Raw genomic sequence first — 17,017 nt, forward strand, 5'->3', positions numbered from 1 at the left:
GGATACGGAGCTACGCGGGTGAAACCGCGGGGCGCAGCTAGTTCATTATAAGTATATCAGAAAACAATTACAATTTAAAATTCTTTATTTTTTCAGGCCCAATTTATAGTACCTATAATAACAACTGGATATTTAAATAGAATAAAATCCCACACACCAGAAGCTGCAAGCACAAATGACAATCTGGATTTCAAATATGTTAATTTTATATACAATTTAATTATTAATTATTATATACATGCAACTGGGTGCCTTAATGAAAAAGTTAGAAGTGTATTGCCTCAAAATGCTAATGTTGATGTTTTAAGAGATATATCTATGTATCCAGATTTATTGCCTTGGACATATGAAACAAATTTTGATGAATATTTTAAAGCATTTTTGAAGAAAGATTTTGCATAGTTTTTCACACTATTTGGGATACCTTCTAATACTTTTCATACAGATGTCTTACATCTTTAAAATGTCTATTATGTTGCTGTTTAGTCAACAATGCATAATAAAGATTACTTATCATTTTGTGTTGCCAAATCCAAAATATCCATGTAACCCAAACTATATCTTTACTTATTTAGCCACATTTTTTTCCACAGCCGAATTATGCTTTAGCTGTTATAATTTTTAATAAAATATTCGTTATACTTTTAATGTGTGAACAATGTCTTCCAAAAAACATGTATAGTCATTACTAATTTTATCTTAAAATAAATGTGGCAGCAATAAAAGATACTGTAGTTTTATTACTTTATTTGAAAAAAAAAGATCCTAACCAGTGATATGTTAAGGTCAATTATAAAAGCTACTTAATTAGTTTCACTTGGCTAAAGAAGTGAAGCAATTATATTAGCAAGTTCATCAAATAAAACCCAATTAAGGCTCTCTACATTCCACTTAACTTTCCAACTCTGTGTAATACTTTAAAGCTTTATTATTAAATGACAAGCAAGCTTAGTAAAATACAATTAAATATCATGAGAGAGGAAAGTATTTTGATAAAACACAAAACAGTAACCAGCAATAATGGTAGTAAAAGCTAAGGCCTGAGTTAAATTTACTATAACAATTTAAATTGTTAGCTAGAAACTAGAACTATATTGAAAGCAACAGGTACAAAAAGTTTAGTGTTAAGAAACTAAAAGATTACACATATCTTAAAATATATTAACTCTAATTATTGTGTGATATATTGTTTCAATTTAAACATTATTCAGTCTTGGTACATTCTTCAGGGTCTTGGTTCTCTTCAGTTGTTTCATCAGCTGTGCTGATATCGTTAACATCAATTCCAGTGTCATTATTACTGTTATTTGCAAGTTCCTCCTGTAAATGAAATGATGAAACATTGTATGAATTGTAGCAATATAACACTTATGGTCAATATTATTATATGCAACATGAATTATCAGAAACAAAACAATTTTATTTAAATTTAATTTGCATTAATCAGTTAAATGAGCATTATTTGATTTATATTCTTAAATCAAACAATTACTAATATAATATCATCAAATATTTCCTTTAGTTATTTACCTTAATGACTTCCACAAAGCTATTGGCTTCTTCTAACATTTGCTTGTATTGAGCGTTTTCCTCTTTTAAGTCTTCTATTATTTTACGGAGCTTCTCATTTTCATCTAAAGACTCTTGTAGAGCTTGCCTTAATGACAATAGACATTATACACATTAGTTCATAATATCATTGCACTTTATTAAACCACATCCATCACTGTTACTGATGAACTCAAAGACATGTGCATTAATTTTCATTCTGTTTTCAATAATGGATAGCATGGTCTTTGAAAGGTTCTAGTATACAATTTGTAATGTTTAGACAACATGGACTAGAAGTGAAGCCATGGACTACTAGCTAGTTGTATATGTCACCATATAATTGTAAACGAAATGCATTTAACAGATGTTCGTAAAAGTTGATTCTCGGCATAATACATAACTGCAATATATGAGCACAATATTCTTAAAGAAAATTAATATGCAAAATTGGAAGTGAATATTACTGATTGTCGAATGACAAAGTTTCAACAGTAAAATAAGTAAATGTTTTAATTTAATTGATACTAAACCTACTAACATCCAAATTCAATAGTGTATGATTAGTTATAAAACTTAAGAGTATAAAATAAAATAGAAAATATTTTTAAAACAGTTTTCATCAAGTACTTACTGACGTTTCTCAGCTAAAATTTGCCAATACTTCTCAGAAGCACCTTCTGGGTTTGTAAGATCATCTGCTGTAACTTTATTTTCAAGATTGACTTGCACTTCTTTGGTTGACAAGTTCTTCCTTTTCACCTCAACATCTCTGAAAAAATAATAATTAAAAGTCTTAATATTATATTAATTCTATTTTTGAAGGTACTTTAAAAAAATGTAATGAACAGAAAACATACATTACATACGATCAAATACTTTTAGGTGTTATTGAATGTGTTACAAAATCTATTTAAATGTAATATAATGAATATTTTCACTCTTATACCTATACTAACTTGAGTACTTACACTAGAGACTCTTGACTCAGTTGATGTTTTAAACTTTTCGATGGTCTACCCACTAAGTTTTCTCTATCCGTAGAAGTGTGCTGCAAAGTTTTAAGCGACCTTCGTGTGGTTCTCGGCATTTTCTGAAGTAACAGAATATGTAATTTATTATTTATTACTACACCAACACAAACTTAAAAAGTCTTATCGGGTTTTCGTGGTCTCGAAATAGCGGCGGCATTAAATTATGGTTCTTAGTTTAGATAAGTACATCATATATGGTCAAGAAAGATTTGGCGACTATCCGATAAGAGTTTAATAATTCAATAGATTGGAAAATGATTTTTATATACACTTACGTTACGTTTTAGAAGTTAAATTTACCCTAATTTTATATTTGTTTAGAATTGTCACTCGAACAATATAGCGATAACAGTTAATTGTCAGATTTTAGGTTATTTAATTCCCGCGCATCGTGTGTCACAATGACATATTAAAAACAATTTGCTACCCAACAAAAGAATAAAGAAGAAATAAAAGCTTCCCATTCATATTTCTTGATGGAGCTCTTCCATTTACTATGTACTACTACTTACTACGCACGTATTTATTTCACACTTGTTCTGTTACAAAATATCCATTTTGTTTTAATTTCTGTTTTTTTATAATTATAAATGATAGTATGGCAATACTTATCCGTACGTACGTCAATAGTTTTTATACATTTTGCTCTTGCCTCTTGTCCTGTAATTGTCAGTTTTGGACAAATTTTTGTCTACGATTGTCGTTTCGTTTCGTACTTGAGATGATGCTAAATGTGTTTTTTGATATCAATAATTATCTTATCTAGTGATAAACCTTTGAAAAAGATTTTGGATTCTATTGAATAGTGCGTGTTATTGTTAAAGTTAAGTGTAAAAAATGGATACTTTAAGGTTCGTAAATGTTATTTATTAGGTAAACAATAAGATAATAATGATAGAAGAATATTGAGCAAATGAATTTGCCATGATATATTATAAGTTTACATACTTCGTTAATAAATGTTATTAATTTTATTAATATTATGTCAAATACAGGTTTTACTTTGTGACATGGAATGTGGCAACTAGGTCTCCAGGTCAAGATCTTAATTCACTGTTGGATTTTCCATCTCAATTTAATAAAAACAAACAGTTACCCGACTTTTATGTAATTGGGTATGTACTATTCTTATTCATTAAGTGTGGTATGATTGTGTATTTCAATGTCAAGAATTATGTTTGAATTTAGTGTGGAAATTAAAGTTATGCTTCATTGTGAGTAAGTGTTCTTCCTATGCTATGGGCCCAATTACAATGTAACTGAACATTGGTGCTATTAACCACTGTATCCATTTTTCAATGCAACGATAATTAGTAATTGTCATAAAATTTCCGTTATTATTAAATGAACTATGTTTTAGTTTACAAGAAGTAAAGTCACAACCTCAGAACATGCTCATGGACAGTCTCTTCACTGACCAATGGACATCAACATTCAACAAAATCCTGTGTAGACAGGGCTTTATCATCGCAAAGAGTATCCGTTTGCAAGGAATCATTTTACTAGTGTATACTCAAATGAAACATGTCACCCATCTTAGAGATATTGAGGCACAATACACAAAAACTGGACTGGGTGGTTTATGGGTATGTGTATTATTTTATAAACAAGTAATTTAATTATGTTGTAATTCTCAGGCAAAATATCAGTTGATACCAGTACTGGCATATATAATGTTTATTTGGCATAATTTACAATATTAGGGCCTTATATTTATTGCTGGAACATGAAAAACTTATCTTGCATTTTGTAAAATTCTGCATTGATTACAAGATTAATGAGAATTAAAATACAATCCTATCCTACCTCCTACTATACTACTAATATTATAAATGCGAAAGTAAAGATGTGTGTGCGTTTGTTGCTCATTCACGAAAAAACTACTCAACCGATTGCAATGTTATTTGGTACATAGACAGCTGGACAACTGGAATAACATATAGATAGACAACTTTTTATCCCGATATTCGTACGGGATACGGACTCAGGCGAGTGAATTCGCGTGGCGCAGCTAGTTATGCATAAAAGCAGAAATAAATCTAACACAAATAAAATAACAATAAAATCATATAGTTGTATGGTAGACTGTTACTGTTAAAATTAAATAAAATTTATGATAATAGTGAATGTTTACAAAAATCCTAAAATGTGTTCTGTGACTTCTTTAAATGACCTCTGAATTAAAATGCAATGTTGTAATATATATATAATACTACAATATGCATTGTACAGTATTATTTGAAGTCAGCGTTTCTGACATTTTCTTTTAACATGAAGGAGTTATTCAAATTAAAAATACATTTGTTGTGTTGCTTATAGATTGCCTTCATTACATGCTGTATGAATATACAAAATGAATGGAAACAAATAAAATTAAAACCTGGAACCATCGTCAGGGGTGGCTGTTGGTTACAATTTAAGAATGTTTTCAGGGTAACAAAGGAGCGGTTAGTGTAAGGTTCAATATATATGGGTGTTCAGTGTGCCTTGTGAACTGTCATCTCACAGCACATGAGCACTTGTTAGCAGACAGGATTGCAGATTACAATACTATAATCAAAGATCATTCCTACCACCTCACAGAAACTTCAAATATATTATACCATGAGTGAGTATTTAGGACTTTTAATTATTATTGCATATTTTCACTTTTACATCATAAATTTAAGATTTGTAGATTCTTAAGCATATGAATAATATAAAGCTGAACAGTTTGTTTGAACACTCTAAACTGAGGGACCACTATACCGATTTCAATATTCTTTCACTGTTTAATATGTACTTAATCCCAAGTGCTAATGGCTTTGTAGGCTATATATGTACTATAAGTGAAACTTCGGAAAGAACTGTTGAATATTTATAAAAAACCCTATTAAATACTTTCTTTTACATTGAACATACATGAAAGAGGTTTATATAATTGATTTCTTCATCATAAGCTTATTAATTGAAATTTGTAGACATATTTTATCATAATATGACTGTTGTATTTCTAGTATCAGTTCATGAAATGATAAATGAAAAAAAAAAGATGGATTAAATGATGAGATAGTCATGCAGTATATATCAATAAATTTAGAAATTAATAGCCTTAAACTGAAATGAAGAATGCAATTCTATCAACTGTTTTATATACATATAAATATATATTTACATCACAATACTGTGTGTGCTTTTATCCGCGGCTACACACGCGTCAAATTCGGAGTTATCAACAGATGTTATTATACATATAAACCTTCCTTTTGGAAGTTGAAAACCGTTATGTAGTTTTCAAGCTTTAAGCATACATACATACAGACGAAGGAATCGACTTTGCTCTCGGTAGACTATGTAGTGATAGAACTTTCAAATTCCGATATTTTTTATGCAAGTTACATCGTCAGTTTTAACTGTGCTAACTCATATTTAAATTATGTTTAATGATTATAATTCTATTTATAGTTATAGTATTTATTAAATTTATAATTGAAGAGCCCTAGCCAATTATAAGGTTAATGGGATTGATTTAACCCAGTTTATTATCAATTGAAAATGACTGAAATTACTAGTATAGTGTGACAATTTTTTATTGTTACTAATTAGGGCGTGGGTTTCTCATATAAAGTACTAAATTGAGTTTAATTAAGAGTCCACGCAGATAGAAGATTATTAAAGTATAACACTCACTAACCCTTTTTCCAAAATGAAAGTAGTTTTTAAGTTACACCAAATAACATTTACTATCTGCCTGCGGAAATTCCGACAAAATCGGAACAACCGTTTCTGAGATTACGTATTAACCAAACAGATATTTACATTATATTCATATTTCTGAATAAAATAATAATAACAGCTTTAACTATAAGCATAATTTTCAAGAAATGGACTTAAACAAACATAAATATCAAAATATATTTTAAATACACATGCATATCTTCAACAAATATAAAATGTTATCAGTCAGCTATTATCAAGTGGGTTGACGTGGTTTCATTATCACTCCGATCTATAATAAGTGTCCAAGGTAGTAGGCGTGTTTTATACAAGCACATAAATAATTTAATAGGTCCCGTCAAGGACGAAGTAATTTTTTTTTTATTTCCGTAGTTATTCTATGTAGGCATGTCATCTTGGTTTCTTGATAAGGCTTGAAAAGGCAAGTGACTGCCTCTTTACATTGCAATTGGATTTTTTTTTTTGTTGCGATTTTACATAATAATGATTTCGTTATTCGTAAGATTTTACGAAACGGTTGAATTTTGTAGTAGTTAGATAACAGAGTGCATTTAAAGCAATGTGTAATTACTAATTTGTATAAATTAGTGGCATGGTGGCTCAGTGGTGAGGACCTCGGACTTAAAATCGACAATTCGGGGTTCGAGACCGGGCGAGAGTGCAGGAAATAAATTGATTTTTTCAATTTATCTGCGCATGTGTAACATCATCACTGCTCAAAACGGTGAAGGAAAACATCATGAGGAAACCGGCATGTCCAAGAATTAAAAGTTCGACGACATGTGACATCTACCAACCCGCACTTGGCCAGCGTGGTGGATGATGGCCTGAACCCTCATAGGAGGCCTGTGTCCCAGCAGTGGGAACATATATGGGCTGAATCATCAGCATCAGATGCTTGCTTTTGTGTTGACAGTCTTTTGTTAAAAATAATGATCAGAATAATGTCCAATAGGCTATATATTGATGAAGATTGTCCCGAACAAGTGAATAGTTTTACAGATTGCAAGTAAAATATATTTCTATATAAACATAATTAAAATGCAGACGTACTGTTCATGTTCGTAAAGGAGGTGTAAATTTCTAAAGGTGATAGATTTTTAAAATCGGTGTAAGAGTTTTCGAGTTAATTCTTAACTAAAAAATGGGAATCTTTATAGTATCTCTTTTAAATAATATTTGTATACCTAGATGTATATCAATCGTATATGATTAAAAAAAATATTGACATTATCACAGTTCCTATTAATATAGCTACGTTTCTATCCAAATTCCAAGTGCAAAATCTAAAACTGTCACTCATTTCAGCTACGTTTTTTGGATAGGTGACTTAAACTTCCGCACCGACCATCCGACTGGCAGCAGTCCCTCATCGCAAGAAATTGTCGCGACCTTGCAGAAAGTTGAGAAGGACAAGTATACGTCGCTATTGAAACATGACCAATTGTTGGCGGTGATGGATAGCGGTGAAGCGTTCTCCGAGTTCTCGGAGCCTGAGATACGATTCCCGCCAACTTATAAGTTCTTGTTGGGCACAGACGACTATGACATCAAGTAAGTAAGAAAAGAGCATTAAATACATTGTCTAGAAGTCTTTAAACATATTTGTTGTTGGTACATTCAGTATTCCACGTATTTGAATGTCACTTTAACAGTACATTTATGGCAATGCTGTCAAAATGACATTTCCCCCGTATGACTCCTTCATGTTTAAATGTTATTATGTAGTAATGTCTCATTTGGGTATTGCAAGAATCACTTGAAAATACCTACAAGAACGACAAAAAAAAATTTAACAATTACATAATTCTTACGCACAAAGCATCCTAGGTTTGTCGCATATCATTAGTGTGACATCCGACCTTGCTGATTATATTTTCGTTAAGAAAACTTTTGTTCATGTTATAATAAATGAAATATAATTGGCATTGGGAAATGTCTTTGTCTTTATTGATTCTTTTTAAAGAAACAATTAACAGGTGAATTGGTAAAAAATGTAAGGACTAAGTGTACATTTTTATAAATATAAATGGGTGTATGAAATAACCCTGTTGGTCAGAGTTTTGATGGTTGTGGAAAGATACTTCACCTTGGCAATTTATTATTTGGCTCGTAGAAAGTAACGTAAGTCAAGTTTTCGTAGGTCATACAAAAATATACTCGAAAGTTTTAAAATTAAAAACGTTTGAACAAAATATTACGTTGCGTTTCTGCTATTGGCAAACATACATTATATAAAACATCTTATTTCTATTATTTTAATAAAATATTACCTAGACGTAATTAAAAACTTCATATAACTACTCACTTTAGGAGAAAACCTTCATGGACGGACAGAGTATTGTACAAGGTGATAGCAAATAATTACGAGAACATAACGCTGAGAGCGGATTTGATATCTTATAATCACATACCTCATTATATGGTCAGTGACCACAAGCCAGTGGTTGCACAATTTAACATCAAGGTGAGTGAAATTATCTCTTCAAAATATAAGTGCACGGTACGATGTTTATTTTAATTGCTTATTTCGTTACATTTGCAAACTTTAGTAATATTTTAATGAAAAGAAATGCATGCGATTTTTTTTTTATAATTTAGAACGAAATGTAATGAGAGATTTTTTTTTAATCCTTGCTTGAAACTCGGTCACGCCTCTATTTAATTTTAAAAATACATTAAATATCCATATGTAGATATACTTACTAACACTAGATTCAGTTTATATATGACTTCTAAGTGTTGGGAAGTCGTTTAAATTGTATTTATTACATTGAAATAAATGGGATCATGAATATTTAACATACGTTATTAAACGAGAAATGTTTCTTTATCATCTACTTATATAATTTGCATGAAATATAAGAAAAAGATAAGATATAATCTTAACTAGTTTTAAGCACGACCATAATAGCATACCCATAATACTTATATGTATAAGAAGATACGAAATTTCTTTTTAGTTTCTAGAAGCTTCCCAATTCGACTGCATTTTCATAGTTCTGTTACTCGATAATTTCGTGGGTTTTCAACCGATTGGCGTAATCCTTTTTATGTTGGATAGGAAGTTGATGTTATTTGGCCCCATTGTAGAAACTCGACTGGTCTGGAGCGTGTCCAGGGACGTTGGTGACTTATTTGTGTAGATAAGATAAAATTATTAATGTTAAAGTCATTTTAGCATATACCCAAAGTATTTGCTTTGCTTAATGTTTTAACGTTAATATTAAAAAAAAATGATAACGAGTTATTAATTCACAAGAAAGCTGCATCTGTTTTGATGAACTTTATTATGTATAAAAGACATGTTTATCGCAATACAATGAGTAACTTTAGAAAAACACAATTTGCCTATACCAATAAATAGCTTTCCGCAAGCGGCTTCGCTTTTATAAAACAGTCAGTCCATTTGTTTCCACGCATAGTTCCCGTTTTCGTGTGATGCTCAGGATAGAGACTATCCTATGTTCATTCTCGAATTTCACACTATCTGTGTACCGAATTTCATTTAAATCGTTTAGTAATTTAGGCGATACGTCTCCCTTAGTGGTCCCATTTAAATTTGGCCTACTTTTGATCGTTTGAAAGCGGTTTAGATATTTGCTTTAAAATAATTGTATTTAATATTTGATTGTGTGTTTTAACATTATAAAAGAAAAGCGAAATGAATATCAATAACGTTAAATGCTGGTTTATTTTAGTAATGATAATACGAATTGGAAGATAAATAAATAATTTACCACTAGCCGCACGCAGGCAAAAGCAAGTACCTATTTATATCGTTATTCTGGTACATAAGCTATCTCACTGCTAGTTATCATCAAAATCCGTTCTATGGTTATTGCGTGTGAAAGTAACAAAGTAACAAACATTAACCCATGTACACTCAAACTTTTACGTTTATAATATTACGAGGATATGCAGGGTGAGGGCGCTAGCCGAGAAGTTACGGGCTGCATTTCATTAAAATGAAATCCATGAATTGATCTTATTATCCTGATTAAGATAGCCAGGAGTAATAAATTCCTAACGTAAACTCTGTATAAGAGCAAGTGAGACAATTTAGGTGTTTTAAAGTATTATATAAACAGTTACAGTGCCGCACCTTTTATCGTAGTTGATGCATCGTGTAAGGCTTACACAACTATTAAAAAAGGCTTCAGTAATGCCATTAATATGATCTCTAACGCTCGTATTGCAAGAAATTGAATAAAAAGTGTAGGTTTTACGTAATAAATTTATGTGCTATGTGCCCTTGAACTCGACGACATTGCTATAGTAACGGTAGTAAAATGTTGAAATGTTCTACGTACGATAAATGCTTCAACAGTTTTATTAGCCACTAAATTTCAAATCCTTGCTTTAACATTTTTAACCCTTTGTATTTTGCTATATGAGTTAATAAAGAACCAAGCAGCTCATTTTCTTCTCTTCACAATATTTAATCGATGTATTTTCATAAGTTCACCTCAATTTATCCTATCACGTTAGTAGGTTCCTGTGTAAAATGATCATAACAATGTTATATATTAAATCTAATATTTATATGTGCTTTTAAAAAAATATTTTGAATGCTTAGAATTGAGCCCTTGTATTGTATCTTGACGTTCAAAATTCTTTTTTACACGCTTTTTATTAGCTTCACCTGTATGTTTGTTTGTATGTTTGTTTGTTTGTATGTTTGTTTGTTTGTAACTGACTTCTTTGGGCGCGATTTTGACCCACTTTAAACGGCCAGATTTCGTTCAAACTTTGTAGATTTATTGAGGACCGATGACAATACACTAATTTGATAAAATTATTCCAGTTTTCAATTTGCAAAATATGATTTTTGTTAAAGCGTGTTTTATAGTTTTTTTAAACTATTATATTTTATTTTTTTGTTAAACTAGCTTTTGCCCTCGACTTCGCACGCGTTAATTAATAGATGTTATTATACATATAAACCTTCCTCTTCACATTCTCTATTTAAAAAAATAACCATCAAAATCCGTTGCGTGGATTTAAATATTTAAGCATACATACGGACTTACGGACAGAGAAAGCGATTTCTTTTTACACTATGTATCAAGATGAGCGAAACCAGAGTAGGCGAGTATTCCGAGATCATTTTAAAGTAGGTAGACAAGTTTTAAATTATGTTTAAAGAAGAGCAAGTGACGCTTAAAATGTTTGTTGTAAACAACCCATGAGCGCTATTACTATTTTACACAGAAATCTTGTATATAATTTACGCACGTTAATTTTTGTCATGCTTGTTCCATGAAATCGTTCTGTCAATCTATCTTCTATCTATATATATAAAAGAAAGTGGTGTTAGTTACACTATTTATAACTGAAGAACGGATTAACCAATTTGGCTGAAAATTTGTGCAGAGGTAGCTTGGACCCAGGAGACGGACATAGGGTAGTTTTTATCCCGGAAATCCCACGGGAACGGGAACATGCTAGAAAAACCCCGGGTCTAAGTTTCCTGCGACTACGCGGGCATAGCCGCGGGCGGATATCTTATAATAACTGCCATTCATTATTAAAGCGGAATACATAAATTAGTGTCATAGAGTTGCCTAGTTGCTTTTGTTGTAATGTGATAGATAGCATTATAAAATCTAGAAATGCTTATAATCCTTGTGTTTGATTTTACGCGAGTATTATGCATTTAGAAATTAAAGAGCGACGACCACGCTCGCTGTAAAGTGTTCGAAACGTCGTCTTAGTGATATAATGAACAATTCGCGTTTAAAATCCGTTAAAAAGTCTTTAATTTCTAAATGCTTATAATTCATAATGATCTAAACGCGACATCATAATTTTCGTACTAGCCCTACGTTATTCTAAATTCGATTATTCATAATGAGTATCAAAAGAGGTTGACCTTTAGCCACTACAGCAGCGTTAGAAATACATGCGTAGATAAACAGAAATTGTTCTTTGAACTTGTTACTCAACGACGACGTCTTCTTGAATCACATTAGGATCGTCAAATCCTTGTTAGCATTTACCACCGGTTCAGAAAGCAGTTTAAACTGAGAAACAACTCTTAAAGTCCAGAGTGGATAGGCTTCTCCTAGGCAGGCGTGCCCATTCGCTCAGATCGCATCCCTGCTTAACATCAGGTAGGATAGCGGACAAACGTCTGTCTATTAAATATAAAAAAATAACAACAACGTCAAGAAACTCCGCAGTTGCTCGTTTAAAATCACCGGTAAATTATAATTATTATCCTTGTATAAATATTTACTATTAACTGATTAAAATATGAAACATTATATAATATAAAATAAGTAATAATATAGAGAACTTCACAAAATTAATTTACCTCAATCTATTGTGATATTTTTGTGAGAATTGTAAAAAAACAAACATATAATAATGTTGTGGTGACGTCACAACTGTGAATACTTTATTTAATGTAGCAAAATGGTTTACGAGATATATATTGAGGCACTGCGTTGTTTACATGAAAAGCGTTTCAACGACTTCAATAGAATTTAGATAAAAGATTAGGAGAGAAGCTTGGATGTCATTTCGTATTAAATCAGTTATCTCAAGAGTAGGAATCCTATAGATATTTGAGATACATAATATGTAGATGTTTGTATGCATGAATAAATAATACTAATATGTAAAACGTGGAAGTTTGATGGATGTATGTTTGTTAGGTACGCTTTCACGCAAAAACACTTCATCGAATTTGTTTGAAATTTATTTGGATTAGGCTGAAATCTGAAGCAGGATGAAGGTGTATTTGATGCGTTGGATGTGTCTGTGATCTCTGAGTGCTATAGGCTTTTTCTTTCACGGGAAAACCCGGGGCGAAGGTAGTAAAGAATATTCAGTCAAATAGTTCATTATGATTAATTCTTATACTATCTCTCAGTAATTATCGTTCGTGAGAATCGCTGACTCTTTATTCGCATATGGTATTTTATATTTTACCTGGACAGCTTATTAATAGCAGCTTAGCATTTATCCATAACATAATAAATTTTAGACTTATATGAAAAAAACTCTTAACTATTTTCCATAGACTATTTAAAATCATAAAATGTTTACGGTAAAAATATCGTCTCGTAAAACTAACCTCAAGCATTATCTAGTATCCATCTATTTTTTACAGTTAATATAACATTACTGATTTGTATTTACGAGTTAAGAGAATAAGATGCCATCACAGACAAAGTTCTCTTTAAAATCACAACATTTTTTAATACTTATGATGCTATCAGTTTTGCATTATTTTAAGTTCTTTTTTATTTAATATTTAATAAGCAAGCACTTAACAAGAATAAATGTTATATTTTGCGTTGAAACGTTCTCTTTTTAATAAACATTAAATAATAATAATAAAAAAAAAAACATTAAATAACCGAGCAAGACAAGAATTAATTCTATATATTAAGAAAGACCAATAAAACAAATTATAAGTAACCATACGTTGAAACATTACTCGTTTATTAATACGATTGAAGCACAACGATTTTGCATGCTTTATATAGACATAATTAATAGAACTAAGAAATGGTGTAACAAGTTTGAACCTGTAAGTCGCAGTTACCACAATCCGCTGAAACTAACATCATATATCTTTCTTTTGTTCTATAACCAATGCTTATATATGTAAACCTTGCACGATAGATCCGCCACCCTTTCCCACGCACCGTGTTAGCCCAAAAGCCGCAGAAAACAGCGCCTGTACGCATGCGATCAGCTTTAGTAATGCCCGAAGCGGTGTCAGCTTTCACTGAAACCATTAATGATGCCTCTAGTTCTATAGTACGGGATGGGGACTTTGAAATGATTTCTAGTGATACAGAAATTGAAACAATTGAAGAGGATGAGGTAAGCTTGCCACGTTTTCTTCTGGTTGGGAACTTTTTGGTTTTTTTTTGTAACTACTAATTGTGAATTCATATTAACGCTATGTATATAAGCTTTATATATAGGTGCCTATGTAAGTATTTAATTTGAAAATATATTCGTTGAAAACTGTTTTGTCCACACACAATTTTATTTTTAATATATAATTATTAATGTTTATGCATTTTAAAACTGCAATAATTGTACGGTGATGTTTTTATATTCAAATCTTGATAAGTGTCTCTCTAAATATGTTATGTAACCTTACTAAGGTTAGATTTTATCGAATGTTTCTTTGCCTCTGTATTTGCAATTTGCATTCGAATGTCAGTGGGACGTAGTGAATGCACCAAGCTGTTGGAATTATTGAAATATACTTGAAAATTTTATAATTTTTTTAGACGTTCGCCAATTATACGGAGAAAACGGTGGAGTTTGCGCCAATTTCGCGCATTTGGTACATCGGTGACGCAGACTTCAGAACGCAATGCACTTTATCGCACGACGTCGAGATAAACCCCAACGATTGGATCGGTATCTATGATGTGAGTATTAGTGGATAATGAATAGTATCATTTGTGCCTGCTTGGGGGAAATTACCTGAATGATGCAAGTGTTCAGATTAATTAATATCTGAACACTTGACTTCATTTTTTTTTATGTAGACCCGGATATTTTTTTATTTTTTTTTATTTTACGTATCTATAATGTATATATTCTTTCTATAATGTACCTCCTGCGCAATTTTCTATGTTAATATAGGTTGCCGGGACGGAAAATCAATTAGAAGAACTAATTTTAACTTGAAGTAAATTGTTTCATGTTTATATAATAACTCAGGGCGATCGAAGCGAACCGTTTTCTATCGCATAAACTATGCATTTTATGGAACACTAAGTAAAAACTACGATACTTATAACGTTTATTATTCATAAAAATATCATTAAACACATAAAAACATAACACACAACAGAAAGGAGCGTCTCTAAATAAATTCAGTGTGCAACTGTGCAAATATGCAGACACTCAATGCATTGACACGTCATAATATTGCAGCAGATTTTAAATTTTTGCTCGTTGGTCACGACTTTGAAGCCTTGTATGATAAGAATTAAAAGCCATTAAGATGTGGATAGATTTATCAGACGAAGTAAAATAATGAGTGTAATGTTATCATGAAAGCTGGTACGTGAGCGACAGGGCTTTATATATTTTCTTGTTACTCAGTGCTTATTTTATTTGAATAAAGTCTGAACCAAATATCCTACTTCCTACTAATATTATAAATGCGAAAGTTTGTAAGGATGTGTGTGCTTTTGTTGTTCTTTCACGCAAAAACTACTGAACCGATTGCAATTAAATTTGGTACGTAGATAGCTGAATAACTGGAATAACATATAGGCACCTTTTTATCCCGATATTCGTACGGGATACGGGCTTACGCGGGTGAAACCGCGGGGCGCAGCTAGTAGTTCATAAAAGAACTAAAAACGCGCTTTAGTGATAAAACCAATACTCTTATGCATGGTAACGTAAGGTATTTATTTAACCCAGGCGATCCTAATCAGGATAATGAGGTAAATTCATGAAATTATTGTATGGCCACCGATCGTTGATTAATGCTCAAAGTTTGAATTAAAACTGTCCGTTTAAAGTTGGTCAATATCGAGCCTAAGGAAGTAGGTTACATACAAACATACAGGGGAAACTAATAAAAGCGTGTTAAAAACGCTTAAGAGCTAAAGCGACTAACGCATACATTTAAACAATTAACGAATCAACGTTCTCGTTGTGCGTACATGCGTACATATCGTCGCTCAGGTATAAGAACAGGCTTAAATAAGGACGATTCTCTAATATCTACCGATTGTTCTAGAAGAAGTCCCTATTTTTAATAAAATTTCTGTTGCTTGAAGAATAATTTGAAAAATATCAAAATGACTGCCATCAAATAAGAATATAACCTGAAACATTATATAATATATCATATATATAAGACTTTTTTTTGCTGTTGTGAAACATTTTATATTAAAAGGCATTATCAAACACGTTTTTGCTCGTGTAGGCCCTTTAAATATTTAATCCACAGTTTGGATTGCTCTTAGTGTATAGTTACAATTGTTCTGAATCAGTTATCGTTTAAAATATGTAGTAGGAAATAATGCGTAATGTTACTCATACTTTTCTCATGAATTACAAAAGATATATAATAGGAAACATATTCAATGTATTATAAAATCGACAGGAAAACACTTTACTCGGAACGGAAACATTCTCCGTCCATTTAAAGGATTCTAATTGGAATCGTTCACATTTCAGGCTGACTTCCACAACCTAGACGATTATATAGCTTACGAATATCTTGCCAAAGTGAGTGTACCACAAACTGAAACTGCGACCGGTCCGCGAACCATTACTCTCAGTTTCCCAGTCGGTAGCGGCGTCAGAACCCCGGGCTTCTACAGGCTAATTTACTTCAGTCAACCAAATAATGATGTCAGAAGTGTTTTGGGTAAGATCATTTGGTATTTATGTAAATAGTTATTTTAAATAAATAGCACAAGAGAAAGAGTTATTTCAAAAATTCTATAAAATATTATTTATCCTTAGATGATGTGACATTTTTACATATGTTACACATCTATATATTGTTGTACATTTCCATGCTAAATAATTTCCAGTACTAAATCAAGCAAATCCCTCCACAGGTATATCGGAGCCGTTCGAAGTTAGCAGTAAGGAGGACAAAATGATCACCCTGGACCCTTGCAGCGAAGCGTCCTGCAGTACATCGCCGAACGCGGGCCGCAAGCCGATGTCGGCCAATACGGACGTGTTCACCGACTTCACCGGCCTCG

General features: G+C 31.6%; 3 protein-coding genes across 3 annotated transcripts in view; 2 read left to right on the top strand and 1 right to left on the bottom strand.

Annotated features, from left to right (window-relative positions):
- Positions 1-725, top strand: part of LOC119830731 — a 3,019-nt gene extending 2,294 nt beyond the window's left edge. The window contains exon 4 of the mRNA XM_038353849.1: positions 97-725. Coding sequence (XP_038209777.1) covers positions 97-402 — 306 coding nt within the window. The 3' untranslated portion in view covers positions 403-725. The remainder of the gene's footprint in view (positions 1-96) is intronic.
- A 9-nt stretch (positions 726-734) lies between these two features.
- Positions 735-2,987, bottom strand: LOC119830732 (geminin). Its single transcript, XM_038353850.1, has 5 exons — positions 2,858-2,987; positions 2,520-2,641; positions 2,183-2,320; positions 1,531-1,657; positions 735-1,320 (listed from the first exon to the last, which is right to left on the bottom strand). The coding sequence occupies exons 2-5, from the start codon at positions 2,636-2,638 to the stop codon at positions 1,204-1,206; spliced, it is 501 nt and encodes a 166-aa protein (XP_038209778.1). The 5' UTR covers positions 2,639-2,641; positions 2,858-2,987; the 3' UTR covers positions 735-1,203.
- A 258-nt stretch (positions 2,988-3,245) lies between these two features.
- LOC119830937 (inositol polyphosphate 5-phosphatase K-like) overlaps positions 3,246-17,017 on the top strand; it is a 17,072-nt gene continuing 3,300 nt past the window's right edge. Inside the window, exons 1-10 of the mRNA XM_038354128.1 lie at positions 3,246-3,433; positions 3,578-3,697; positions 3,943-4,168; positions 5,015-5,190; positions 7,608-7,853; positions 8,613-8,766; positions 13,938-14,141; positions 14,561-14,704; positions 16,479-16,671; positions 16,868-17,011. Coding sequence (XP_038210056.1) covers positions 3,420-3,433; positions 3,578-3,697; positions 3,943-4,168; positions 5,015-5,190; positions 7,608-7,853; positions 8,613-8,766; positions 13,938-14,141; positions 14,561-14,704; positions 16,479-16,671; positions 16,868-17,011 — 1,621 coding nt within the window. The 5' untranslated portion in view covers positions 3,246-3,419. The remainder of the gene's footprint in view (positions 3,434-3,577; positions 3,698-3,942; positions 4,169-5,014; positions 5,191-7,607; positions 7,854-8,612; positions 8,767-13,937; positions 14,142-14,560; positions 14,705-16,478; positions 16,672-16,867; positions 17,012-17,017) is intronic.

Source organism: Zerene cesonia, chromosome 12 (assembly GCF_012273895.1).
Source record: "Zerene cesonia ecotype Mississippi chromosome 12, Zerene_cesonia_1.1, whole genome shotgun sequence".
Classification (NCBI taxonomy): domain Eukaryota; kingdom Metazoa; phylum Arthropoda; class Insecta; order Lepidoptera; family Pieridae; genus Zerene; species Zerene cesonia.

Bases quoted from the DNA above. Each gene is read 5' to 3' on its own strand.
- LOC119830732 (XM_038353850.1), bottom strand. From the start codon at position 2,638: ATGCCGAGAACCACACGAAGGTCGCTTAAAACTTTGCAGCACACTTCT. The intron at 2,321-2,519 runs GTAAGTACTCAA...TTATTTTTTCAG, and splicing joins CTGAGTCAAGAGTCTCTAGT to AGATGTTGAGGTGAAAAGGA. The intron at 1,321-1,530 runs GTAAATAACTAA...TTTCATTTACAG, and splicing joins GCTTTGTGGAAGTCATTAAG to GAGGAACTTGCAAATAACAG.